At 36.2% G+C, this 27,267-nt stretch overlaps 1 protein-coding gene across 2 annotated transcripts; it reads left to right on the top strand.

The window, feature by feature from the left end:
• LOC131027771 (shikimate kinase 3, chloroplastic) lies at window positions 1-27,267 on the top strand. 2 transcript variants are annotated; one of them, XM_057957855.2, is made up of 10 exons: window positions 1-1,246; window positions 3,321-3,376; window positions 3,591-3,645; window positions 3,777-3,849; window positions 3,953-4,040; window positions 4,388-4,470; window positions 4,596-4,725; window positions 18,325-18,403; window positions 18,635-18,699; window positions 26,683-27,267. In XM_057957855.2, exons 1-10 carry the CDS (start codon window positions 973-975, stop codon window positions 26,746-26,748), a joined length of 969 nt encoding a protein of 322 aa, XP_057813838.1. In that variant the 5' UTR covers window positions 1-972; the 3' UTR covers window positions 26,749-27,267. The 2 variants fall into 2 exon arrangements, with proteins under 2 accessions (XP_057813838.1, XP_057813839.1); XM_057957856.2 differs by lacking the exon at window positions 18,635-18,699.

The following is a 27,267-nucleotide window of genomic DNA, read 5'->3' as shown; positions in this document are numbered from 1 at the left end:
CATGAGTTTGCTCTTGGTTTCAGACCTCTAGCTTGAATTTTCCTTCGATGCCCTGCAATCTGTTCTGTTGTACACCTTATCTATTTTGACGATTCACATTCCCTTCAAACTGGAATTCCCATTCTCTCTCTTATCTATCTATCTATATATAACGACATATATTCAATGTATATAGTTCGTCAAAATCACCGTAGGGTGTTGGTGAGGGTTGAGTTGGGCCCCTCGAGGTTCGTGGAATTGACAGTATAGATTTATAACCATCCATCTCCCACAAGATTACCAACCTCAACACACCACAAGATTACCAACCTCCTACGCTGCGTTTCTCATCGGAAAGTCAAGACCCATACTCTCTACCCGTCCCCAGCTGCCACCAATTCCACATTCTTACACAGAATCTCGCAATACCCTTACAATATTCACTTGCCATCCCATAATAACAGGACATACCCTTAAAAAACCCACTTGGGGCCCTTATCTTTTGACACACACGCATTGTTTTGGGTCATCTCCCAATTAATAGGTCCCTTCCCCAGAGGCCCAATCCCACGTGTCACACACGAAGAATTCGGTGGACGAGTTACAGCCAAAATTTGGAGGTGTTTTGCTCCTCCTGCTGGATTGATGAATAAGCAAAATTCCTGTAGTTTTTTAAGCAGCACCCAAATTTGTCCCACCATTTTTTGCAAAAATCTGCAATTTTTAAGTTCAAAAAATTGGATTGGTAGGGGCCTAGAATTGAAGCGTGGATTGATAGCTAAACTTCTTTTGGTCCAACTGGCTGCCCAAATCAGGGTTGTTGGACGTCTGTTTCCATTCCTACAAGGCCCTGGGAGGGTATTTTGTGTGTATATCACTTGTTATCTTGTGATTTGGAGGTCCTTAGGACTGCCCAACTACTTATTTTGTTGTAGGCTGTTCTGGATTTTCCTTACCGATCCCTTTTGAGGTCAATAGGTCTCTGCAACTATAATGAGCCTGGTCAGCATGGAACTGGGGAAAATTGAGCTGGGTACTTCATGGAAGTTGCAGTCCTATCCTTATTGCCCTTCGCAGGATGCTGCAACAGGCAGGGAGAGGAGGAAATTACCAGTGCAGTTTGCTGGGCACAGGAAAGGAAAGCAGGAGCTACAAACATGTTATAATCTGCAGTTGGTGGTAGCTCCTGGTAAAAAGACAGTTTCAAAGGGCGCTAGATTGTCCTCATTTCAGCCCCTCTCATGCACTTTTCATGGAGGATATGCTGGTAAGCTCTTTCACATTAACAAAAGATGATAATACTCTATCCAAATTTTGTAGATTACAATGGGTTTAAGAACAGTAGTTTTTGCAATAGGGATTTGGCTTGCCTTTTTATCATACTTTGCTTAAATTAAGAAATGTGTCAGAGGTTGGCGTATATTTAATTTTGTTTTCTTGATTTGTGTCTGTGACGTGTTTGATACAATATATATAAAACAAAAGGATGAAATTGATCTGTCCATCTAGTTCAAAAGAGCAAGGGAGATCTAAATTTATCATAACAGATGGCAGCAAATAGAAAGACATTTCAGTGTAAATGATAATGCCAATCTCGAGGAAGTAAGAAAGAATATTAATGGCCATGAACGATCAACATATTTCAATGAGACTCAAAGACAGAGAGGTACATTGCTATTCGAGAGTTACTACAATCAAATGTGAAGTATCTAAAATTAACGCTGGGAAGCAATGAAACCAAATAAGAGGAGGGATGAACCACAATGGTTAATACTTGGACAAGTCAGTATGTACTTCGATAAGTACTCAGTATTTGCTAGGCACAAAATCCATATAATATAGGAAAGCTTATAGCGAAAAGTCCAACAAGAACCTAGTTTGCATCTGAGTTGGGAACATCCTTTTGGATCACAGCAAAAACGCCAATATAGATTCTGACGGTGTACTTAGGTTGATGGCCTGAGCTAAGATGGCTTGTCCAGACAATCATAGGGGAAAACAGGAATGATTGGATTGCTTTCAGGCATCAGTTTATTTGTCAGTGGAAAACTGAAAGCTTGAGAACTTTCTCCTTAAGTTGATGTCTTGAATGTAGTAATGTTTCTTTACATCTTCTTAATTTAAGTTCTATCCCCATAGCGTTTAAGCATTTGAGTTCATAATGCTGTTCATTTTTCACTACATGGAATATGGATTTTCTCCCAAACATTTTTTATTACGTTATGGGTTTAAAGCAGTCTTCATTTTTCATTACATCTCACCTGGTAAATTTTCCCTGAAATTGTACCTTTATTATTCTATTTTTTAGGAATTTTCATTTTCTTGTCTAGATTTTGGCATGGCATCTTTTACTTACTGCAGAGAAATCCATTGAATTAGGTGCTTCTGTCTTTACAGCATAGCTATTTGGCGTGTTTCTGGAAGCTAGTGACATCAACGAAGACCTTTCGGTACTAGTTTTTTGGGCTTAATGACATTTTTCCTTTTGGCACCTAGCAGAGTAGTTATCAGGTTTACTTCTAATTTAAACCAGGTGCATTTCTTAAGGTTCAAAGCAAGGGTCACAAGTAACCCAGGGTTAGAAATCTATGTTTTGATTAGTTGCTTATGTGTATAAAGAGCTGAGATTTTAATGTCTTTGATCTTCATATAACTTGTGTTTTTCATCTATGCTAGGTGCATAAGTGGGCATGCGATCCTCATAGGTTCTTGACCAAATCAATATAGGCTATTGGATATTTACTTTTTGGGTGTCCTGATAATGAGTAAACAGTTTACTTGGTCTCTTCCTACTTGGATGATCTATTATTTCTATTTTTTTGGTTGATCAGTACTACCTTTAGTCCATTTTTTCGAGAACCTGTTGAATATGTGAAGAAGTATTTTTAGGAAGGAGTATTTATGTTGTTATAACAGTCAGTTTTCTGTTCAAAATCGAGAATATTTGTATGTTTAATTGAAATGCACTTCATTTTACTTCAAAACATTGAAAGTTTACTTAGTTTTTTTGTTGGAAATTTAGTAGTTTTTAACTTTTTAATGTGTTATTTTTGAGGTAGTATGCATAACGGCTAAGTATTAGTTTTTACTTTTAGAACATTAAGGGTCATTGTTCAGTTTCTGGTGTCCAATCATAGTCTTTAACCATCTGAAGATTTGAATTGAAAGTATATGTAATGTAAAACACATATTTGAGAGTTTTGTTTTCAATAATTTTTTTTAACTTAAAAGTTTTGTACAATGTTAGATTTGCCACTACATGTTATACTTAACTCAAGACATCCATGTATTGTCTTATTCTTTATACTATTTCATTAACAATATTTGTATATGGTAAACAGTATCTGAAGCAGAAACAGATAAACTTGGTTGGGATGAGGAGGCATTAATACTGAAGGTGAGGTTTCGTATATTGACAAATTTTGGTACTTCTAGTAGTACATTTAGTGACATTTTTGATATTCACATTGAATTGCTCCTAGTTTTACAGCTTCATGCAGTTTTCTCAACTATCACGAGTGCTATCATTGATTGAGAATCTGTGACCATTTGAAGATGAATGTGTTTAATAACTTTAATTTCAATTTCCTGATGATAGATTTTTGATGCAGAAGAAGGCAGAAGTTCTTATTCCAGCATTAAAAGGAAGATGTATATTTCTTGTGGGTGAGTGATGATTACCTTTCTTCGGAAAAATATTTATAGAATTCCTGCAAAATAGCTAGAGGCTAGAGCCATAGATTTCAGAACCTGTTTCTATGAACAGGGTTTGACAAACAAAAATATCTCTATTTCAGGAATGATGGGTAGTGGAAAGACAACTGTTGGAAAGATTATATCAGAATCCTTGGGATATTACTTTTTTGACAGGTTGGTTTCCAAAGGACTTTTGGTGTTGATTACACTTTTACTGTTCTGATGATCACCATTTAAATTCTTGCATGTGATTTAAACAATTTGATATTATGAACAGTGACAGGCTGGTGGAAGAGGCTGCAGGTGGTGCATCTGTGGCCCAGATTTTTAAAGATCGCAATGAGCAGGGCTTCCGAGATTCTGAGGTAAGAGTTTGGGTTTCTCCTCTTCCTTAGAGTACCTTGCTCTGCATGGTGTTTATGGCTGTGATTTATGGAGGTTCTGTACTGTGCTTATGTTCCTTGTTTGTTATACTGGTGGCTATTTGAGTTTTCACCGAGTTAATCTCCTGAAGATCCTTAACTTCTTAGCCCAAGGTTAAACTGCTTTGCACTTGCAGGCAATTAAGTATCTCACAGAAACAAAGAAACTTTTTTTTTCTCTGCTTGCTTTTTTGTTGCAGGTATCCATATTTCTGAAATCTGGCAATTTGAACTGGCAAGAATGTACAAGTTATACTAATGAATTAGTTTGCTAAACTGATTGGTTACAGAGTGAAGTATTGAAACAATTATCTACCATGTATCGTCTAGTTGTTGCTACTGGAGGTGGTGCTGTAGTTCGTCCTCAAAATTGGTAAGGCCTATGTAGTGTATTATGCTGATGATATTCATATTGAGTACTTCTTTTGCTAATTCTTATAATGGAATTACTGTATGAGTAGTTTTCATTTGTTTCAAAATTTTGATCAAAACTCAAAGGGGCTATATGAAGCAAGGAATTACTGTTTGGTTGGATGTGCCACTGGAGGCACTGGCTGAGCGAGTTGTAGCTGTTGGAACACATTCTCGACCTCTTTTAGGTCAATCATCTGGCGATTGTTATTCTGAGGTTCATTTTCTTCATTTTACTTTTATGTGTCACCAGATTTGTCATCTTTTACTGTTAAAAATTAATGCTTATTTCAAATGCATTTAAAAATAATGATTTCTGTTTGTATATAATGCTTTTCCTATATGTATATTAGTTAGCAAGTAAGGGCAATTCTCTGGTTTCAAAGTTTTCAGGATTAATAATTGATTGTAAATTGGCTTCTGAGGATGGTTGGTCCCAGTTCTGACTAGTTGATTAATTTGAAATGTGGAAAATGATGAAACAATTTGAGCTTTTTTTTTTCTTTTTTTCATTTTTTGCAAGGAATTGTTAGTGGATTAAAAAAATTAGAACAGCCATCAATATCTGTAAGGCTGTATAATAGTAAATTAAAAATGGCCCTCAAACAGGCAGAGGGTTGATTGTTTGAAGTTTGAAGCAATCTAAAGTTATATTTGGGAACAAAATCAACTATTCTTAAATTTTTATGAAAATATGTACACATGCAAAACCTGTTCTGAGCCAAATGCAGTCTAATTATCGGTAATGCTGGCTGATGTTTAAATAAACAAATAGCTTTTCGACAGAGTTTCATGTACACAGAGAAAGTTACAATAAAGGTTTTCCAACAGTGAGAAAAAATGCTAGAGATTTGGACATGGGTCCACAATCAAACCTTTTAGAAGGTGTAAAACTTCAATCTCCTCTGCTGGCTGATGTTTAAATAAACAAATAGCTTTTTGACAGAGTTTCATGTACACGGAGAAAGTTACAATAAAGGTTTTCCAACAGTGAGAAAAAATGCTAGAGATTTGGACATGGGTCCACAATCAAACCTTTTAGAAGGTGTAAAACTTCAATCTCCTCTTCTGCACACAGAGAGGATTGATTTTAAACTCATCCTTAAATACATATATCCACATTCATATTTGTATTTTGCTAATATGGCTTAAATTGAATGTGATCAATAAAAAATTACATCTCTCTCTCTCTCTCTCTCTCTCTCTCAACACCGTATTTTGATATGCCCTGGATAGATTATTTTATGGATTTTTCATGACTAGTAGCACATTAATTTAGTCCTTGGCAACATATATAAGCTTATTAGTGGTATATATATATTTGGATAGACGAAAAAGCTTTTATTAATTCAATTTTTGCAGATTACAATTTCAATATGGAGTTACTTCTTTTTCACCAGATCACAGATAGTATAGAATCTAGATAAAGATCATACTTTAGACCTTCAACTTACAGACTTTTCTAAACTCAGATTTTGACATGCTACAAACTCTAAAGCCTTCAATTCCTAATGCCAACTCTTCTTGATCTCCTTTATTAGAAGATGGTAAAGTAAGATCAATGGAATAGAAAAAAGATGCTAAATCAATGGAGAGTACAGTAATTAAGGTTTATTGCTAGTGGAGGATTCACTGCCTTCTGCACTAACAATCCTAGGTCCTTCCTTTTTACAACATTACTGGCAAATGCTAGTGGTCTTCATCAGAATCATGCCAATGGAATCCAAATATGACATAATGGAATATGCCTGCCAAAATTTGGTCCTTATCAAATCTTCATGCTATCCTTCTGTGCTTGATGATGACACAGGAATCTTTGATCATGATTCAAGCCTCCCAATTCCAATCAAGTGGGTAGAACTCTATTCTGCACAAATTGTAATACTTTGGATCCAAAATTAATCTGTCAATCCATTAATAATTTTATAAGGAAATCCTGGCTTAATTAAATTGAGGAAATTAACTATTTCTTCATTTAATACAGCTCCTTATGCATCTGTAGAATTTTTAATACAAAACCTATCAAAATAAAAACTATTTACCATTATGACTGAGCAGAATAAAGGAACATAAAGGAATATATATATATATATATATATATAGAGAGAGAGAGAGAGAGAGAGAGAGAGAGAGAGAGAGAGAGAGAGAGAGAGAGAGAGAGACTTTTATTAATTCAATATATGCAGATTACAATTTCAATATGGAGTTACATCTTTTTTACCAGATCACAGATAGCACAGATAAAGAGCATACTTTAGACCTCCAACTTACAGACTTTTCTAAACTCAGATTTTGACACACCACAAACTCTAAAGTCTTTAAGTCCTAATGCCAACTTTTCTCGGATCTCCTTTACTAGAAGATGGTAAAGTAAGATCAATGGAAGAGAAAAAAGATGCTAAATCGATGGCCTCAGAATAAAGAAACATAAAGCCAAATAAATTTTGTACATGATTCTAATCAGCAACAACGGAGAGTACAGTAATTAAGGTTCATTGCTAGTGGAAGATTCACTGCCTTCTGCACTAACAATCCTAGGTCCTTCCTTTTTACAACATTAGTGGCAAATTCTAGTGGTCTTCATCAGAATCATGCCGATGGAATCCAAATGTGAAATAATGGAATATGCCTGTCAAAATTTGGTCCTTTTCAAATCTTCATGCTATTCCTGTGTGCTTGATGATGACACATGAATCTTTGATCATGAATCAAGCCCACCAATCCCAATCAAGTGAGTAAAACTTTATTCTGCACAAATTGTAATACTTTGGATCCAAAATTAATCTGCCAGTCCATCAATAATTTAATAAGGAAATCCTGGCTTAATTAAATTGACGAAATCAACTATTTCTTCATCTAATACAGCTCCATATGCATCTGTAGAATTTTTAATAGGAAACCTACCAAAATAAAAACTATTTACCAGAACGATTGAGCAGATAATTATAATCTTTGGTCTATGTTTAAGTAACCACCAGTCTGATGAAAAGTGTGAAGCATTTCTGAGCTGATTGGTGCTTCCAAAAGGTCCAGAGCATCCATAATATTAAAATGATGCCTTTCTATATTATATTCCCAACTATACCTTGTTAGTTTTTTAATCATTTTGATCCACCTGTTAGCATACCTATTGGTTAATAGAATAGAGTTGTGCCCCCTGTAGCGAATGCACATCTGCGATAACTTGAATGAACTTAATGAAAGGATAGAAGGACATTGCATGCAATTGGTTCAGCAAATGATTAAGTGACAAAACTGTGTTAAGGATAGGACATGGATTGATGACCACGAAATTAAGGAAGAGCATCAAGTGCGATTCCTTAAGATAATGTCTTAGTTTCCCAAACGGTTTGTTAAGGCAACCAGTTAGCTAAGAGAGCAGCGATTAAGACATAAAGGGAGATGCCACCTTTCAAGGGAAAGACCCATCCCAAGTGACACATCCCTTCAGTGATGGGAGAAAGGTATAAGAAGGGAGGACAGGATGGTAGAAGGATCATCAATCAATCACAGATCAGAAAATCAGCATCAAAGGACAGAAGAACATCAGCACATCAAATATCACAAACACATTCAGATCAATTAACAAGAAGGGTTAGTTCCATCAGAATTGAACAGCAATCAAAGAAGAAGCAATACTAGTCGAGAAATCAGATTGTAGCAGATCTCTTAGGATCTCAGCTGTTTGTTATCAAAGCTAACATTCTGTGCTATATTTATTGCATTTATATCCCTTTTAATCATAATCGTTAGATATCTATGTGTATGCATGTTGAACGTTCATAATAGAGAATGCTTCAATATATGTTTATATGATAGAATATATGAGATGTATACTTGTCTGAAATTTACCTTGCGGGGGAAAGCCTGAGACGTAGGAGAAGGGTGGTGAGTGGGCTTGTAAGTAGGCTGTTGCTAGAAGGACCATTGCGGCCTAGGATAAAGCGGGCACTTACAGAGTCAAGTAACCCCTTACAACCTCCGCCCAACTCCACAAGATGGCAACTGACTGTAGGGAGGTGAGACATGGTTGGGGAAAGCAGGTACAAGCCACCAAGCAAGAGGGCTGTGGTAGACATCCACTCTTAGGCTTGGTGTAGAAATGGCTTCGGGCAGACCCATCGTGTCTCTTTCCCCCCAATGTGTTTATGCTGTATGAATATACTGTAGCTTGACCAACCCTAATGATTAACTTTATATATATTATATATTGCATATGTCTTTTGTGTTGTGATTGCAGGATCCAGATTCAGGATCGTATTATTGAGGAAAGATTTATTTGGTAAAATGTAACCCTAACCCTAATTTGTTGCAATTGTGGTTTTAGGGCAAATTAGGAAGGGGACATTACAAATAACTAGTATCTGAATTGGCAAATAAGGGGATTTGTGGGATCTATTATGATGACCACAAAATTTTTGAAATCTCTGGTTAAAGCATTAGCAAGGGAATTCATTTCCCCTTTAACCAATTCTATATCAAAGTTAACTCTGGACCTCAAAGTACTATCTAACGATTCTCCCTTGGGCTAAATCTTTTGTTTGCTTTTTTTCTTTAAAACATTCTTGTTGGCTAACCATTTATTTTGATTGCGGAATGTTTGGGCTTGAGAAATATTTTAAGTTTTTCAATTTGTCTTTTAACAATTAAAATCTCCTCCTTTTATATGTGTTAGTTCTCTTTACTTCATGAAAATGTAACAAACTTGTATCCAAAAATTCCACTTTTTCCATCTAGAAATTCTTGGCGCTCAACATTGTTGACCATGTACCATTGAAGAATCTGTGTTGAGGACTAAAGGGATACCCCACTTGTGGCATTCGCGGTGTTGGAAGTTGGAGATATTTTTATGTATATATCTCTTGCTACCTATGTTAACTTATTATCCCATTCTATGTTGGTGTCTTGCCTTGCCTTTTTTTAGATCAAAATCTAGGAATTCAATGTTATTGTGTTCATTTGGCATCTTCTTTTTTGACAGACATTCTGTTAGCTTTGATGGCTTCTAAAAGCTGCTCAAGTTGCTGCAAATAATCTTCTTTTCAATTAGAAAATATTAATTTATTATCAATATTTGCAGCACAAAACTTTTTAGATGCTATATTGCATTATCCATCCTTCTCTAAAAATAGGCTGAGGCTCTACCAAAAGCAAATGGCATAACATTCCACTTATAGAGAGCTTGTGGCACAAAAATGGTTTTTCGTACTTATCTTCCTTTTTATCATTGTGTACCAAAACTAGACTTTTAGTCAAACTTGCACTAAATTTGGCATTGTTATGCCCTTCTTATGAGATTGGGATGGAGTTGAATGGGGTAATTAAATGGCTTGTAATTTATACAAAATCTTTTCTTTCCCTGGGCTTGTTCTACCTTTTTATTGCCCACGAAAGTGGGATAATATAATGGGGTCTTGCAAGGTCTTATGAAATCTTCGTCCAATGATACTTTTAAATATTCATCCATTTCAACAACTTTTGAAGGACTTAAAAGATATGCTGATTCAAAGGGAATTTTATCTTTGCATTCCAATTTGATGTTGATTTGACATTTTTATTGATCTATTGTCCAAAACTGTAATAGGTTCATAGTCATACTACAACATTCTTTAGCAAGTCTTTCTTTAATCTGGCAAAACGGTTCTTTTATTTTGCATTGATTAATTATTTCTTCCCTTTGCTGCTTCCTTTGTGTCATTTGCTGTATTAAGTTATTGTGATAGATCTGTATTCCTCTCATCCAATCTTTGGCATCAGTTATATAACCTATTTTATGTTCAACAGGCGGTATTGTAGGGATCTTTATCTGCTGGTTGGACTGGTGTAAGCAAACATAAGTTCTGGTTTGAACAAACAACTGATGCTTTAAGAGAAAAATATTTCCTAGAAGCATATCTGAGTCCTTAGAGTTGAATTCAGTAATATCTGCCATGAAGCTAGTGTCATTAATGATTATTCATACATTTGTAGCATACCTTCGTAATTTCAATGGTTCTGTTGTTATAGAGTTTCCTGTGGGCATTAACTCTACTTCTTCCCAATAACTAAGAGGTATTCCTTCAGTTTTGGCAAAAGACCTACATGACCCAGTGTCAGCTAATTCATATATACTATAAGACTTGCATTTGGGGAAATCATATTAGTCTTATGTACAGTTATTTACAAAGTACATTCTTGGTACTGCCTCTGCAAGCTGCTTAGGCTTATCTGCTTCTAAAAGAATCTGTTTGAGGATAGATGTCTTTTTGGTCATTCAAGCTCTTCTTTTGGTCTAAGGCTAATCTGTTAATAATGTCAACTTCTTTAGAGATAGTTTTTAGTCATCAATTGACCAGAAGTGCTTACCTGTTTTTTCTTTAAATTCTTTTGTTCTTTTTCAGATTTACTTTCTTTTTCTGAACTTTCCCCTTCTACCTCCGAGCTTTGTTTGGTGCTTTCTCCTAGCTAGTAATGGCAAAATTTCTTCTTGTGCTTTTACCATATCGACTCTTTTTAACCATTGTAAAATGTTTATCTATATGTATGTATGCACATACCTACATTATTAACCTAGCCTAAATTCAATGAGATTTATAAAAAAATACTTTTATGTAGTGTTATACACACATATATATACATGCATAGCTACATACATATATCTATCTACACATATCTATTACATATACATAAGCATATATATACACATCCATCTATCTATCTATCTATATGTATGTATGTATATGTACATATACATCTATCTATCTGTGTATGTGTGTGTGTGAGTATTAATTACGGATTTCTCCATGCCATATTATATCTGGGGATTTTCTGATAAAGTGTTGTATCTGTATGCATATGCATGTCAACACCTGTATTCTGGTAACATAGCTTAAAGCCAATGAGATACTTATTAAAATTTACTTCTAAGTGTGGCCATAACAAGTCCCCCTTGTTAAGATACTTTTAAGACATACAATTAGTTGAGAACATTGCTGGATGATACTTCAATTTTTCTTATACGATGCCATGGATAGGGAGTCCTTACCGCTAAAATATATTTTCTGTTATATGCCTTTGTCCTGAGACATACAATTAGTAGAGAACATTGCTGGATGATACTTCAATTATCTTATATGATGCCATGGATAGGGAGTTCCTACCACTAAAATATATTTTCTGTTATAATCTTTTTACTTAGCTTGCATTCTCTGCACTTATAGGACAGTTTCAGATTCAAATATTAGCTTGACTCTCATCATCCACAGGTGGCAGCTCACCCTGTCCCAAGATTAAATTTCTTGATTTCAGCTTGGGTTATGAATATAGAGCAGCCATGAAGTTGAGAATCAAAAGGAACCTTTACACATTCACAATCTCACACCTTAAACTCTAAGATACCGGAATCATGGCCTAGCGTTAGGGTGTGGGGCCGGGTTTGAGATGGGTTCGGCTTCGGGTCTGGGTCAAGTCCAGCCTTGGGTGCTGTTGTGACCTTTTCACAAATCGCCCCATTGCAAATGGGGACCCTCCCTTTTTTCCTGCTTTCTAGGGTTTTTGTTAGTGCTCGTGGCCTTCCGCTTCAGTTTTGCCAAGCCTTGCTCAGTTTTGAACGGTTGGAGTCTTAGAGATTGAAAGTCAGTTTTTGCAAGCCAAGTGATAACAGAGTCAGGACACCGTCAAAGTGCCTAGAAAGGCCAAAGGACGAAGATCACAATTGATTTGGACGAATTTGAACAATTTTCTATTTTTAGATAGTTTGCTTTTTTGCTTTTTCCTATTTTTTAGGAAGTATCATTTTTGGCATTTTTAGCCCAATCCCTGGTATGGCTATTTTTAGAAAGTTTTCCCTATTTTTTAGGGATGTCTGCTTTTTGCTTTTTCGGAATGGGGACCTAGGGTTTGCACTGATACCACTGACTTGCTTTGACCGTGATCCAAAATTTCCAAGTTTTGACCTAAAAAGCCAGTTTCCTACATTTTAGGGGTCATGATGCTTTAGATGGTTTGCTTAAGTATGGATTTCAAATTTCAAGTTAATCTTGGTTAAATTTGGTTAAATTGTGAAATTTTGAAATTTTCCAAATTTTTTTTCTAAGTCTAGCGAATGGATGATGTTGAGTGTTATGGCAAGTGATAAAACTCCGCCCAAGATGGTAGCAATGGAGGTAGCATCAAAGTGCGCCTTGAGAAGCCTTCCTAAAGTCCGCCATGTTGGAGAGGTGCCTAAGGTCTGCTCAAGGAGACCTTCCTAAAGTCCGCCTTGGTAAAGAGAACATGAAGAGGGACCATCAAAAGTCCGCCTTGAAGAGGGAGTATGAAAGTCCGCCTTGGTTGAGGTCACTCTGAAGTCCGCCATGCCTTGGGAAGCCTTCCTAAAGTCCGCCATGCCTTGAGAAGCCTTCCTAGTCCGCCATGTTGGAGACCTTCCTAAACTCCGCCTTAGAGGTTGTCCCTCCAAAGTCCGCCTTGAAAAGTAAGCCCAAAACTCCGCCCTATCATGGATAATGCCTAAAGTTCGCCATGTAAAGGTAGTCAAAAGTCCGCCCAACCATGATCAAGGTAAGAGATGTATCAAAAGTCCGCCCAAGGAGAATGCCTTCCAAACTTTGCCATGTGTTGAGGTGCATCAAAAGTCCACCATGTATGTTGGAGAGGCTATGAAGAGGGAGCATAAAACTCTGCCCAAGGAAGACCTTCAAAAGTCCGCCCTAGGAGATGCACCAAAAGCTTGTCCTCTTGATGAAGAGTCTCCAAACTCCACCCAAGGTGATGATGCATGGTGATCTCCCAAAAGTCCGCCATGAAGTTGGAGGCTCAAAAGTCCGCCCTCATGAGAAGTGAAGAAAGTCTGCCATGTTGGAGGGAACACCAAACTCCGCCATGTGTTGAGGTAGTCAAAAGTCCGCCCATGGAAAGAGCCTTCAAAAGTCTGCCCCTTGGTGATGTCTTTAAACTCCGCCTAGCCAAGGTAGGAAGATAGCCATGTCATCTAAAAACTCCGCCCTATGATGGAGAGTCCCAAAGTCCGCCTTGGTTAAGGTCACCCTAAAGTCTGCCTTGAAGAGGATTGAGAGGTGCCTAAAGTCCGCCTTGAAGAGAGAGCTCTAAACTCCGCCTTAGAAGATGCTCTAAAACTCTGCCCTTGGTCATGCCATTCAAAACTCCGCCCTCATGGAAGGTCATCAAAAGTCCGCCCTATGATGGAGAGTAGCCAAAGTCTACCTTATGGATGGAAAGGAAGAAGTTTAAGGCAAGCAAACTCCGACATGATGATAGAGGCACCTGAAAACTCCGCCCAAGCATCAAGATGGAAGATGAAAACCCTGCCCTACTCTTGGAAGTCAAACAAAGTCAACAACAAGTTCGAAAATAAGTCATTGCTAACTGATTTAGAAAGTTACGGAAGAAGATATAGTGCAGATTGAGAAACAATTCGAACTTAAAATCCAAAATAGAAAGTTTTCTAAGAGGAAATATTGGAAGATTGACAAAGAATTCGAACTTGTAGCCAATATAGAAATTTTTTTAAGGATGTAATCTTGAGGATTCAGTTCGAATCAGAACTCAGAATCAATTTAGAAACTTGCACTTTGTAAACCAAAAAGAAGATTTTCGAACTTGAAGAGATGACAAGCCAACTAAAGTCTAAATTAGAAACTTCCTCCATGAATATTCAGGACCGAAGCTGATTTAGAAACATGAATTGGAAGGATATTTGCGTGTTTCTAATTGTGAAAACCAACTCTAATACAAATAAGACATTCCTCCTTTCAATATTACACAACAAAAGTTCGAACTTTCTGAGCAAATTAAGAGCAAATTTCAGAGTTATCTTGCAGGTTGTAGAATTTACATGTGAAAATCCTATTCTCATGGCTAAATATGAAAATGAAATAAAATCTCCAAACACGTAGCCATTCGCAGCCTCGATTTTCTTTAATCCAAGATAGATTTTTAACTTATTTTCCTTTGGTTTTACAGGTCGTAGGAGGAAATAGAAGTGGGATCATCATAGAGATCGCAGCTGGAGTTTCAAGCCAAATGGAGGATTGAGGACAAGTTCACGGGCAAGGTTCATTCAAGCGTGAAGAAAGCCAAATTAGTATGGGAAATGTTTCACAAAGAAAATTCCAATTTCCTCAATTATGATGGAGGCATGGAGAAATTCTTCTCCAAATTTCAGGGTATCAAGAAGGAGGGCATGATCATAATGAATGTTTGAACAACTTGATCCTGTCATTTCATATTTGCAAGGGGTTATCTAGAGCTTTTACCCTCCTCCCGCGCAACATAAATTGGCAGCTGAAGGCAGGATCATCATAGAAAACACAAATGGAGTTCCAAGCCAAATTTAGAATTGAAAACAAGACCACGAGCAAGGTTCGTCCAAGCATAGAGAGGGCCAAAATTTGGCTAAGTATGAGAAATACTTCACGAAGGGATTTCTTCACCAAATTTGAGGCACTTGAAAGAATCTCAAGGCATCAAGAAAGAAAAGTTCTTAGACTTGGTGAAAATATGTGAAAGTTAAATAAATTTCCAACTTCTTGAAGGATTTCATCTCCTGAAGAAATTAAAAAAGACAAACTCCCAAGCAGAATCAAATGGCGACAAGAAGGAATCAAATTTCCATACTTAGACAATTTCTTGATGCAAATTGGAGAATTCAAGGAAGACATCCAACACGTTGAGGTGGCGCCACGTCATCTTTCGACCAATCAAATTGCTCCAAGTTAGCATGTCCATTTTTAATGAACCTGACTTATCCAGAAGCTTCTAGAAGGGCACACTTCACAATGCAACAACCTTCTATTTTCATTGATGGTTCATATTTAGCAAGAAGGACAAGTGTCCCAAATGTAATTTTCTCATTGGTCGAGGGTAGTTATTTTTTGGGAAACCCTAATTAGGGTTTGTAGCTTTAAATTTGGGCCCTTGATCACTGTTTGATCTCGGCCGTTCATTGATTTTTGAAAAACTATGTAAGGCTACCTCCTCTCATTTGGAGAGTGTGAGGTTTTTGACATATTGTTGCGTGAAGGTCATTTTCGAATAATATATTGCATGTGCGCTTTCTCTTAAGGCTTTGTAATCCCTATTGTTTGAATGATTAGCATGGTTTCAATTTCCTCAACACTTAGTTAAAATTAATCTAGATTTGCTTTCATTGTTGTTAATTTGAATGAAGGATTTGATAAGTGTTAATTGATAGTGTATCTCCACTCATACTTTTGGTGAATGGATGATTTCCATTTCACCGTGCAAAGTTAGTCTGAGCCCATCGTCTGTGCATCCCAACATCTTAATCATAAGCACAATCCATTGAAGATTGCACCTGCTTTGTGTAGTTGTCCCTAGTGTGGCGAAGCAAAGTTTGGTTTCCCGAGAGCACCCAGTTGATACCGTCTTCGGAACTCGTAGGATTAGATCAGCCTTCTTAACCCTATCTCTTTTTTTCTTTTGAAAGTCTAAATCCTAGAAAATCTAAAAAAAAAGAGCCTAAAATTGCTAAATCCGTCTAAGTCCAACAGTTGAAAGACAGTTGTAAACGTAAGTCCCCCTTGAGATTTTCAGCATACACTACCCAAGAAGCTATTTCACGAAAGTCGCTTGTTCGCACATATAGACCTTGGAATCAGTAGTGATTTTTCAGGAGAGGATAGAATATCTTCGGGTATCCTATTCTAATGTTTGGTAGATGATAAAACAGACACCAACAGGTGTGTTGCAGGTTTGAACTCTTTGTGCTAGTCGCCAAAAATTTGTGTGCCCTTTGATTTCCATTTCTGATCATGCCCTTTCCTCTTCCATTTCCCTTTGCAATGACATTTTTCTTTCTTACGGGTTTGCGATGACATTTTATTTGTCTTTGTTTAGGTATACTGGCTTGTTTATATCCATGACTATAGTAAAATAGGTTTTTTATTTTTTTATTAATTTTAAAACAGGAGAATATTTTAACTTTTTTTAATGTAGGTAAAATAGGCTGGGAGAATATTTTCTTGAAAAATCCTTAGCTTGGCGGAGGCATGACAAGCCTCCTAAGAATCCACTCAATTTTCAAGAAAATATTTTCCCAAACTTCATATAGGTGTTCTTTTTCATTCTTATTCAGATTTTTACTGCATATACCATTGATCAGTGGCATTGTACAAGGACAATCCAATACACACGTGTCATGTGCCAAGGGAATATTTCTAATGTCACATTTAAACAAGCAATGGCATGGTAGTCATTACATGTATCATTTTATGAAGCACTATTTGGCTGCCTTGCCACAATGAAAAGGATTATAATTTATTCTTCAACTTACAGTTAGCATTATATATTGCTAGAGCAGGCAGTCCCATATCTTGGGTAAAGGTGAGCTAACCGAAGGAATCTGTTTCATGCTTAAGAATTCTATGCCTGCCAGACTGTGTTTTTTCCTTGGGTCCACATTTACTCCAGAAGAAGAGATGAGGTGTCTAATTAATCTATTACAATTGGATGATTTTACAAACAGCTAATTATCTGTACTAAATCTGAAGGCTACCTATAAAACTCTAAACAACTCTGTGTTTGTTTTACACAGTAAAGTATCATTATAATGTGCAAGGATAATTTGTCTAAATAAGGAATAGAATCGAGTTCACATTCTTGAGAGGCTGCAAGTATATTTTCCTATCTGACTCCAATTTTATGGCTTCAGGATCTCAAGTCTATCTTTGAAAAGACTGAATGATTGCTTCATCAATTCCTTGTTAATAAAAATCTGGAACTCCCATACTAACTCATTGAAAAGGTGACAGGTGCTAAAAAAAGGACTTGTGATTAGAACCATATATTCAAACACTTAAACATGTTCAAAATGATTTGAGTACATGCGACGAGCACTAAATGCAGGTTAAAGGTTTTTAAAATTCTAAGTGGTTCAATGATGTGCTTATTGATTGGATATTTTAGCATTTGGCATTAAGCTATCAAGAAAATTAGAATGGTCAGGAAAAAGTAAAAACATATTTATATTCATTGGAAGGACAAAAAGCTACATGATCTTTGCCTTCAGTTTTCATAAGATTGACACATGCTTAGACTCCATGATTCCCCTTTTTATTTCTCCTTCACTTTGTTTTCATCCATGATTTTCATGTATTATTTCCATAAACCATTTCCCTAGGTAGAAATTTTTCCTTATCAAAGGTAGAACTAGAAGGCTTCACGGATTGTTGAACCATCTTGGTACTAGCTTTTAATCCACTGATATATAAAGAAATTTTCGTACTGGCATTTTGAGTAGGGAGGCATCATACCGAAATAATAACTTGAAGATCACAATTGTGTAGTCTTCAACAACCCTAATTTTTCTTTTTGAGTTTTTCCAAAGCCACAAAGAAGTCTTTGGAAATGTTGGACATTTATTTCCATGAGAATATTGAATTTTCAATCTGACTCCTCATTAAGAGGTAGACTCAAGTATGTTACTAGTGATAGGTTATGCTGTCAAGACGAGAGACAACAAATTAGATTGATTTTGTGCAGAGCTGATTAAAATTGGAGCTTGTGACATCATATTCTTAATTGAAGCTTGCATTTTTGTTTCAAATGGAATAGACAAACTTCCAGTTAAAGATTAAGTATATTTCTTGTATCCTGTATGCACTATGATGCATGTCCAAATGGTTATAGAATGAGTCCTGGTCCTTTGCACGAGTGCATTAAGCAACTTATGGTCCATAAAATTCCAGTTCATACCATATGAAAGGGAGCTGTATGCAATGCATCATTTGTTTTATTTATTTGATGGATGTTATGTCAGAAACAATTGTTACATTCGTGTATGTGTTGGGTTTTGCAGGCTTTAACAAGGCTCACTAAACTTTATGAGGATAGAGCTGAAGCATATGGAAATTCTGATGTAAAAGTGTCACTTCAAAGTATATTTCTGCATCTCTTACAGTTCATTTTAAACCTGATTTCAAGATGACAATGCACATTATTCACTCATGCACATTATTCACATTCTTGGGTTCCATATTGTTTAATATTTCTATTCCCTCAAAAGCTTTTTTTCCTTAAATTTAATTATTTTGGTTTTGCATAGAACATGATTTCATTAATTTAAAATTTTAAAGAGAATAATAGAAACAAATCATTGTTGTCGCCAGAAATTGCATTAGAACATGGTCACGAGGATGTCTCTCCCCTCACTCCAACAATTATTGCAATTGAGGTATGTATGCATTCGCTGACATTAATAGAATGTTTTTAGTTTATATTTAATATTTAAATTAGACTAACACTTAAAAATATAGTCACATGACATTTCTCATGATGTTTTCCCTTTGATTTTCTTTATCTATTTTCATGCCTTTTATCATTTTTTTGTTATGTTTATTTTAAAGGTAAAGATAGTTTTTTATTTTAAACACTTTAAAATATAGTCACATGACATTTCGCAGGATGTTTTTCCTTTGATTTTCTTTTTCCATTTTCATGCCTTCTATCATTTTTTTGTTATGGTTATTTTTAAGGTAAAGATAGTTTTTTGGGACATACCCATGCTATGCTAAATGTAAAGCTATTTTTGCATATCACCTCTAAGAGAGACACTAATTTAGTATATGAGACCCCCTGATGCAAACCTTCAATGAGAATGTATTTTCCATATGCCTCACACTGTTTTGAGGTGTACAATTGTAAGCCCCTCTAAATTCATTGTGACCCTCATTATGAATTACAGGTGTCTTTACATCAAGCAATCTTAGGATGTATTGGAGTCTCTTGTTTTGCCCATATATCTGTTTCTTGAAATTTTAATCATTTGGCCTTAAACATGATTTACCCGATTTTGTGGTTCTTTATCAGTCATAAGCTATGATCTCAATGGCCTCATTAACTTGGATCTTTGTGAAGAGCAACGCAACACCAAAACTCACCTATGAATCTGGATTTTTTCATATTGAAATCCTTTATTTTGTTTATGGAAGAAGTGGGTTCTCTTATGGAACACGAGTTTTGTCCAATTAAAAGTTTAAGCACAATCACTTGGCTAGAAAACTTACAAGCTCATATTTGGATAACCTAATTCTGTTAAAGGGCTTTATTTAATCTTTATTAAATTTCTGATCTCTCTCTTACACAGTATTATAGATCTGCAAATTGATCATCAGAAATATAGGTTGTGTAATCAAAAGCTATCAGACCTGCTATAAAAATTGGGATAATTGAGCTTGGCATATGTCTGCATGTACATTAAACAAAAAAAGATTAGTTTCCAGTATATGTAAGATTCGAGATATAAGTGAAACTTACATATTCATTTCACAAATTATATGCATTGTAATTAGAAAATTTGAGTGCATTTGATTATCTAGACTCATTTTGAACTTGTACTGTCCCAAGCTTTTGAAAGACATTTCCAAAGAAAATACTGGACTAACAAATTTTCATGATATAAATCATAAATGCGACACTAAACATTGCACATTATACCTCTACGTGTGCAAGGTGTCATAACATAATGCTTCTACACACCTGACATGCACATCAACTTGGAGTCTCTTGCTTTGCCCATATATCTGTTCCTTGAAATATTGATCATTTGGCCTTAAAAATGATGTACCAGATTTTGTGGTTCTTTACAAGACCATCTTTTTTATGATCTGTTCCTTCGCCTTAAACTTCAAGTCTCTTGTTTTGCCCATATATCTGTTCCTTGAAATTTTAATCATCTGGCCTTAAACATGATGTACCAGATTTTGTGGTTCTTTACAAGTTCATCCTTCCTATGATCTCAGTGGCCTCATTAACTTGGACTTTTGTGAAGAGCTATACAACACTAAAACTCACCTACGAATGTTGATTTTTAAATATTGAAATCCTTTATTTTGTTTATGGAAGAAGTGGGTTCTTTTATGGAACATGAGTTTTGTCCAATTAAAAGTTTAAGCACAATTTTTTAGCTAGAAAACTTACAAGCTCATACTTGGATAAACTAATTCTGTTAAAAACTTAAAAGGCTTTATTTAATCTTTATTAAATTTCTGATCTCTTTCTTACAAAGCATTATAGATCTGCAAATTGATCATCAGAAATATAGGTTGTGTAATCAAAGATTCAAAAGTTATCAGACCTGCTATAAAAATTGGGATAATTGAGCTTGGCATATGTCTGCATGTACATTAAACAAAAAAAGATTAGTTTCCACTATGTGCAAGAATCAAGATATAAGTGACAACATTTACCAAATCAATATGTATTCATTTTACAAATAATTTGCATCTTAATTAGAAAATTCCAGTGCATTTGATTATCTAGACTCATTTTGAACTTTTACTGTCCCAATTTTTTACTTAAGAAATTACCGAAGAAAAAACTGGACTAACAAATTTTTCATGATATAAATGTGACACTAAACATGTCACGTTATACCTCTACATGTGCAAGGTGTCATGACAACGCTACTACACCCCTGACATACACATCAATACAGTAGGATGGCAACACAAGTAGAAGACATACCACACAATAGCCTAAACATCATGACTAACTCAAGCAAACAGATCTGGAGGAAGATTGGGCCTCTTTTGCCAAACGACAAACCCCTACACCTTAATCAATGAATCACTTCCCAGGCACCTTGGGATTTGGGAAGATGAAGATCAGTCTACACTGGTTTGGATTTCAGGGACCAATTTGCACCAATTTGCAGTCTGTGCTAGCTTGGACTTAGGCACTTAACTTACAACTCGCAATCTACATAGCCCACTCGGACATTTGGGCCAAAATTGTAGGACCTCAAACTTAGGAGTCCAACCTACAATTTGTAGTTCAGATGAAGGAGTCCAAGCCATAAATTGTAGCTTGGAATCTTCAAGACCAACGCTGATTGCACTAGATGACAGCCTTGGACTTCACTGCCCAATCCTCATGGAGCACTTTGGACATTGGAGTTTGATCATCATGCAAAACTTCAATGTGAGTCCAAATTCCTTTGGGGTCTAAACTATAGCATGCATATTGGATTTTGGCTCCAAAAAGCACCTGCTAGTCATGAAAAACCTCAAGATAGACTCTTGCAAGCTTGAAATTTGACTTTGAGGTCCGATGAGCAATTTTCAAAGTAGGAACAATGAGCTCTAATTTTTCAAGTGATGAGGCATACCTATCTCATTTTTTTGTTCTATGCAAAAATGGTCTGGACCAAGTACTCATGCACATGTGGGCCCCACATTAGCCAAGCATGGGGTTCTCAAATGCCCTTAAAATGTTGGTTAAGCCTTGCGACAAAACTCTCCTTTCTCAAGAACAAGTCAACAAGAAAACTGCAAAGTTCACAAGGGAACGAGTGAGAGAGATATGGAAGTGTTACAACATCATGGCATCAAGCATATGTATTAGAAGAGGAGTAAATCCCCCAATGAAGCTATTATGACAAGATTAGCTCCAAGAGACAAATATAACAAAGTTATGATTCACATTTTCTAAGGCGATCCAATCATGATAAACCCACTTAGTGCAACCATACACATTGTAACTTCAAGGTTGGTTACACTGAAAATGAGTGTTAGAGTTTCCATCACATTCATGGTAGAATATTGTACAGTACACTCTTGTCCATCAATAATATACAATTTTACATGTGAGGACATCAAAGGTCGTAACTTTATACACAATTTTTCCTAGAAGCATGACATGAAAATGATACTATAAAGAGAGACAATGTTGTGCATTCATGCTCTCCAATCTGCTCCAAACAATCCACGAGTCCCCAATGGTGGTTCAATGCTGCACAACCATGTGGAACCCTTAGGCCCACCCTTGTGACTTGGGAGACAACCAATTCAAGTAGTCCAACACTCTCATATCAAACGTGGGGTTCAACAAGCACACAAATTTTAGGTCTCAAACATAAGCTTCACAAAGGTTCATCAAGCAAGTATGCATTAGTATATAATTATCATTCATTGTGAACACATGTCAAATACATAACATTATTACACTAGGCATGCATGAGGAGATCATCTAACACCATCAAGCATGCACATGAAAAATCATACGAGGCACAAGGTCCATCCATACACAAGATTGGGAAGAACACACCAGAAGCCGAGAGCCGAGGGATGAGAGAGATGTTAATAAGTATGTGATATGACTGACCCGATACCGTGCTAATTCAACCTTGATCCTATCATCAGATCGATTCGGTGGGATGAATAAAGGCAAATCTTCTTGCTCGTAGGGGCCCGAGAAACCCCCTACTATTTCAAGGGCCTCCCACCCACCCCCAGGGGCCCATCCAACATATATCGAGTCCCTCTCACAATATTAGCTTCCCACCCACCCTACATAGGAACTATGATTCCCTCCTAAACCCATGCCCCCTAGTCAAGATTCTAGAACCACCATAGAGCCCTTTGAGTAGTAGAGGGGAGCAAGCTTATCCTTAGAACAATAGGGCTGATTAATTAGCCTGCTAGAGTAAGCAGCCAACCCTACAATTATATGGGGGATTTTAGTAGGTTAATTAATTAGGTAGAGGTAGATGCCGATGAATCGGCTTAATTATTCTATAGGGTGATAAAGCAACTATAATCCCCACTACGGCTCTTACCGACTACCTATAGAATGGTAGGGGCTGCCATTAATCAATGCTCTACTATTCTAAATTAGGATGCGTTCATTAATAAACCTACTAGCCCCCCAGTCAACACTCGATAGTTGCTAGAATATGCGACTAACCCTAAGGAACTATTGCTCCTTATGAACACCCTAATCTTTGTTCCTAATAATCTACCTGCTAGAATGACCCCTCTATCTAGCTTTTTGGGCCGGGTTTGGGAGGGAATCATAGTTCCTATGCAAGGTGGGTGGGAAGCTAATATTGTAGGAGGGACTCGATAGTTATGTTGGGTGGGTCCCTAGGGGTGGGTGGGAGGCCCTTAAAATAGTAGAGGGTTTCTCGAGCCCTTACAGGTGAGAAGATTTGCCTTTATTCATCCCATCGAATCAATCTGGTGATAGGATCGAGGTTAAATGAATAGGGGATCAGGTCAGTCATATCACATACATATTAACATCTCTCTCATCCCTCAGCTCTCGACATGCATGAGGAGATCAGCTAACACCATCAAGCATGCACATGAAACATCATATAGGGCACAAGGTCCATCCATACACAAGATTGGTCTTTTGTTGTCCCTTGGTCCTCCTTTAAATTGAAACTTTGGTCTGCAACTATCTATTTTTCAACTCCTTGAGCTCTCTCGCATCCTGATGATGAATCACAGAGTGTGATTCGAAGCATTGATGGTAAATTTTTTTTAACAAAATCAAATCCAGAAACTGCATACATTATTTGAATGGATTGTGGAAATCTAATAGCTCTAAGAACACACCAATCAACATATGCAAGAGGTCACAAGCACCTATTAGACATGCCATATTAAGTACAAAAAAGGAAGAGAGGGCTTTCCTAAGTACTAGCAATGGAGTGTTATCTTGTATGTCAACCACATGGAAATAGATGAATATGCGCCCATCACATGGAGGTCCTCAACAACCCTAGCATCAATATGCAAGTCTGTCCTGAGATTCGTGGTCTTAAAAATGACTAAGCATCTTGTTTGATGTTTGTGGTCCTTATCACATATCCTCATGGGCATACAAACGTGTCTCATGCTTGCCTTACATTAATGTGTAAATGTTAACTCCCATTCATTTTACTTTTAACTTATGTCATCCTCTCCTTGCCTCATTCTTGCTAACACACAAGATGCTGGGCATGAGGCTCCTCTTCATTCTAGCCTACATTCGGCAACTCCTATGGCTCAATAAACAAAAGCATGTGATCACATAACATGAAGAACAAGGTTTCAAGGTATACATAAGACCACTTGATTTTTCCATCCTACTTTCACAAAGTTGCATGGACATGGATACAGATATAGGTATGGATACGGTATCGGATATAGATACGACCATTTTTTAAGATCTCCAATATGAATACAGCTGGATACAACATTCATAAAAAAACACATACACATATATTCAACACGATGTTCTAAGTTATTAGAGGAGATTTGCATTACTTCAAAAGCAATATAGACACATAACTGCTACCTAAATAATTTTAAATTGATTTAACAATTTACAATATGCAAAAAATGGATTGTTGAAATAGAAAAACATTTTATTTGTCTTCCTCATTTGGTGTAGGTTTTGTGTATACCAAAAAAAAAATTGCATGACTGAATTTTAAAAAAAATTAAGTTTAGGAAGATTTATGTCAAATTAAGAAAAAATTAAATCATATAGTATCCGGCACAGTTGGAAAATCAACGTTTTTTGGGCACGTCTGGGTACAGTATCCCATGTGTATCTGCATCGTGTCATATCTGTATCAATATCGGATACAGGGATACGCATGACCGAGGGGCAAAGGCATATCTGGCTACTCTGCATTTTCATAATAAACCATATTCCCACATAACACATTTCATTCACAATTCAACATTCCATTTTTCATAAGGTTGTATGTGCTCTATCTTGTTGCAGTGTTCTGTAAGTGGGTTTCGGATCCCTGCAGAATCTGAGGGTTTCAGGTCCTTTTAAAATCTGTTGTACAAGGTTTCAAGTCCCCTCAAGACCTACTTTTCCCATTTTCATAATCAAAGCACATGTAGGCCTATTTTCAACTTAAAGGTTTTCAATGCAAATTTTTACCAAATTTTCAAATTGGGATTTCCAAAATCCAAAACCCTTTTGAAAACTTTTTTCCAACCAATTCAACAATCTACTCGATAAATCTTTCCTACAAAATGGAAAGCCAGTGCATCCACTTAAGGTGGGCATGGCCTAAACACCATGAAATTGATCACGAAGAGGGGAAGATGAACCCTTACCTTCCACCAAACACACCACAAGAAAATAGGAGAAATCTCTATGAAGAAGAGGCAGATCCACACAGAATAACTCCAAGTTTAAGTCCCATGCCCAAGTTTCCAAATTAGTTTCCAAAAGGCGCTTATCCGTTTGAAATCAATAGTGATAATTATTTGATTAAAATAACTTTTGCAATTTTTTAATAGCACATGATTAATCTAGTTAAATAAACTGATGCTGACACAAGGCAAAACATTCACTTTTTGCAAAAATAATTAATACAACCTTCTGACGAAAACATAGGTTCATTAAATCACAAGACGAAATTAATTATAAATATTGAAACACCCGAAATTATGATTTAATTCATTACTAGTTACTAGCAGATATTTGTTTTGCTAACACAACAATCCAAAGAAAATAATTAAATAAATTAAATTGTAGGAGTCAGGCAAATCATGGAAAGTAATTAAACAAAATGATTTATAGGAATTGAGCAACACATAAACACACATAAAGGTTTACACATGACTCGGGAATGCAAATCAACTGATTTGGATTTAGGCTCACAGAACTACACAGAAATTTTGTGGCTTGACTTTGAGGGAGATGGGAGATGTAAAACAACACGTTTACCCAAGCTGACGGTCTCCAGTTAATCACTATTGGGAATAACCTGCACTTGTACACTGATGGAAACATCAAACGTACTTGTCCAATACATAATAGCTGAAGCACAGTACAATTATCTACTTACGAGATGATATCAAAATATATATCTACATAAAATCATCTAACACTGGCATAATTTAGATATACAGATGCATAATAATAATCAAAATGTTGAATCCATTGATCATAAATACCAACATATAAAATCCTTACATGTAAATCTATATACAAAATACATGCACCTTGATAGCAATTCATATGAACATCATCAAAAAATATGATACAACGTCGAAATACAAAATGAGGCAAGCACATATATATTCAAATGTGTGAATCCAAACACATGATTCATACACCTCAACGGCATAAATCTGAGCATTTGACATTGATAATAAAATCTGATAAATATATCTACAAAGTTTCCTTCGAATTCCTAATTATGAAAAAGTCTCTTTTAATATCAGATTTTCAGTTTGCTTGAATTTTTTATTCTGCTTAATTTGACGCCCGTCCTTTGTGATCTTGGATTAGGTGCTGCCCTTTTATGAGATGGGTTCTAGGTTAATATTTTGCAGGGGTGGATCTAATACTGTTTTAAATGGACATGCTCTAAAGGAGATCAGTAAGACGTGAATCTAATGCTATTTCTGATGTACAGGTCCTAAAGGAAATTGGAAAATTCATGTCATATAGGAAATTGATGAATGCTGCCGCTGGACCGTAAACCATGAACATAAGTTCACTAGTCTGGCTTACACCAAGTTGTAATGTTGGGGGAATTTGGAGCAAAGTTATTGCATTCAAGTTAATTCTTAAATAGACATTACTGTTTATTTCTTAGATGAAAGAGCCAATTATGGAGGAACCATGTACAATTTACGCCTAAGAAGACATCTAATAATCATGCTCTCAACCCTTATGTAGGATGTTAGGGGTACAGTCATTTGTACAAGTTAGTCTGCTATTTGACATCATCACAATCCATAAAGCTTCTGACAATGGTTTGAGTGGGGAAGTATATATCATTGGTACGACTCTCCTTTAGTTTGCATATTATGTTTATAAAATACTCTGTCAGCTGCTGACGAATGGATGTAGTTTTCTCATTGGTATATGGGAATGTATCTCCAGAGATATGGTATGTATATTTTCATCCTTGATGTCCAAGGTGCATACTATATTTCCTCAAAATTTCTAAGTGCGTGACATAAATGAAAAATTTGTTGGTGTAGGCTTCATTTTA

The sequence above is a fragment of the Cryptomeria japonica genome, chromosome 5 (genome assembly GCF_030272615.1).
Source record: "Cryptomeria japonica chromosome 5, Sugi_1.0, whole genome shotgun sequence".
Classification (NCBI taxonomy): Eukaryota; Viridiplantae; Streptophyta; class Pinopsida; order Cupressales; family Cupressaceae; genus Cryptomeria; species Cryptomeria japonica.
The sequence above is the reverse complement of the archived record's forward strand: the minus strand, read 5'-3'. Positions and strand labels throughout refer to the sequence as shown.

Bases quoted from the DNA above. Each gene is read 5' to 3' on its own strand.
- LOC131027771 (XM_057957855.2), top strand. From the start codon at position 973: ATGAGCCTGGTCAGCATGGAACTGGGGAAAATTGAGCTGGGTACTTCA. The intron at 4,726-18,324 runs GTTCATTTTCTT...TGGGTTTTGCAG, and splicing joins CTGGCGATTGTTATTCTGAG to GCTTTAACAAGGCTCACTAA. The intron at 18,700-26,682 runs GTATGTATGCAT...TCTGATGTACAG, and splicing joins CAACAATTATTGCAATTGAG to GTCCTAAAGGAAATTGGAAA.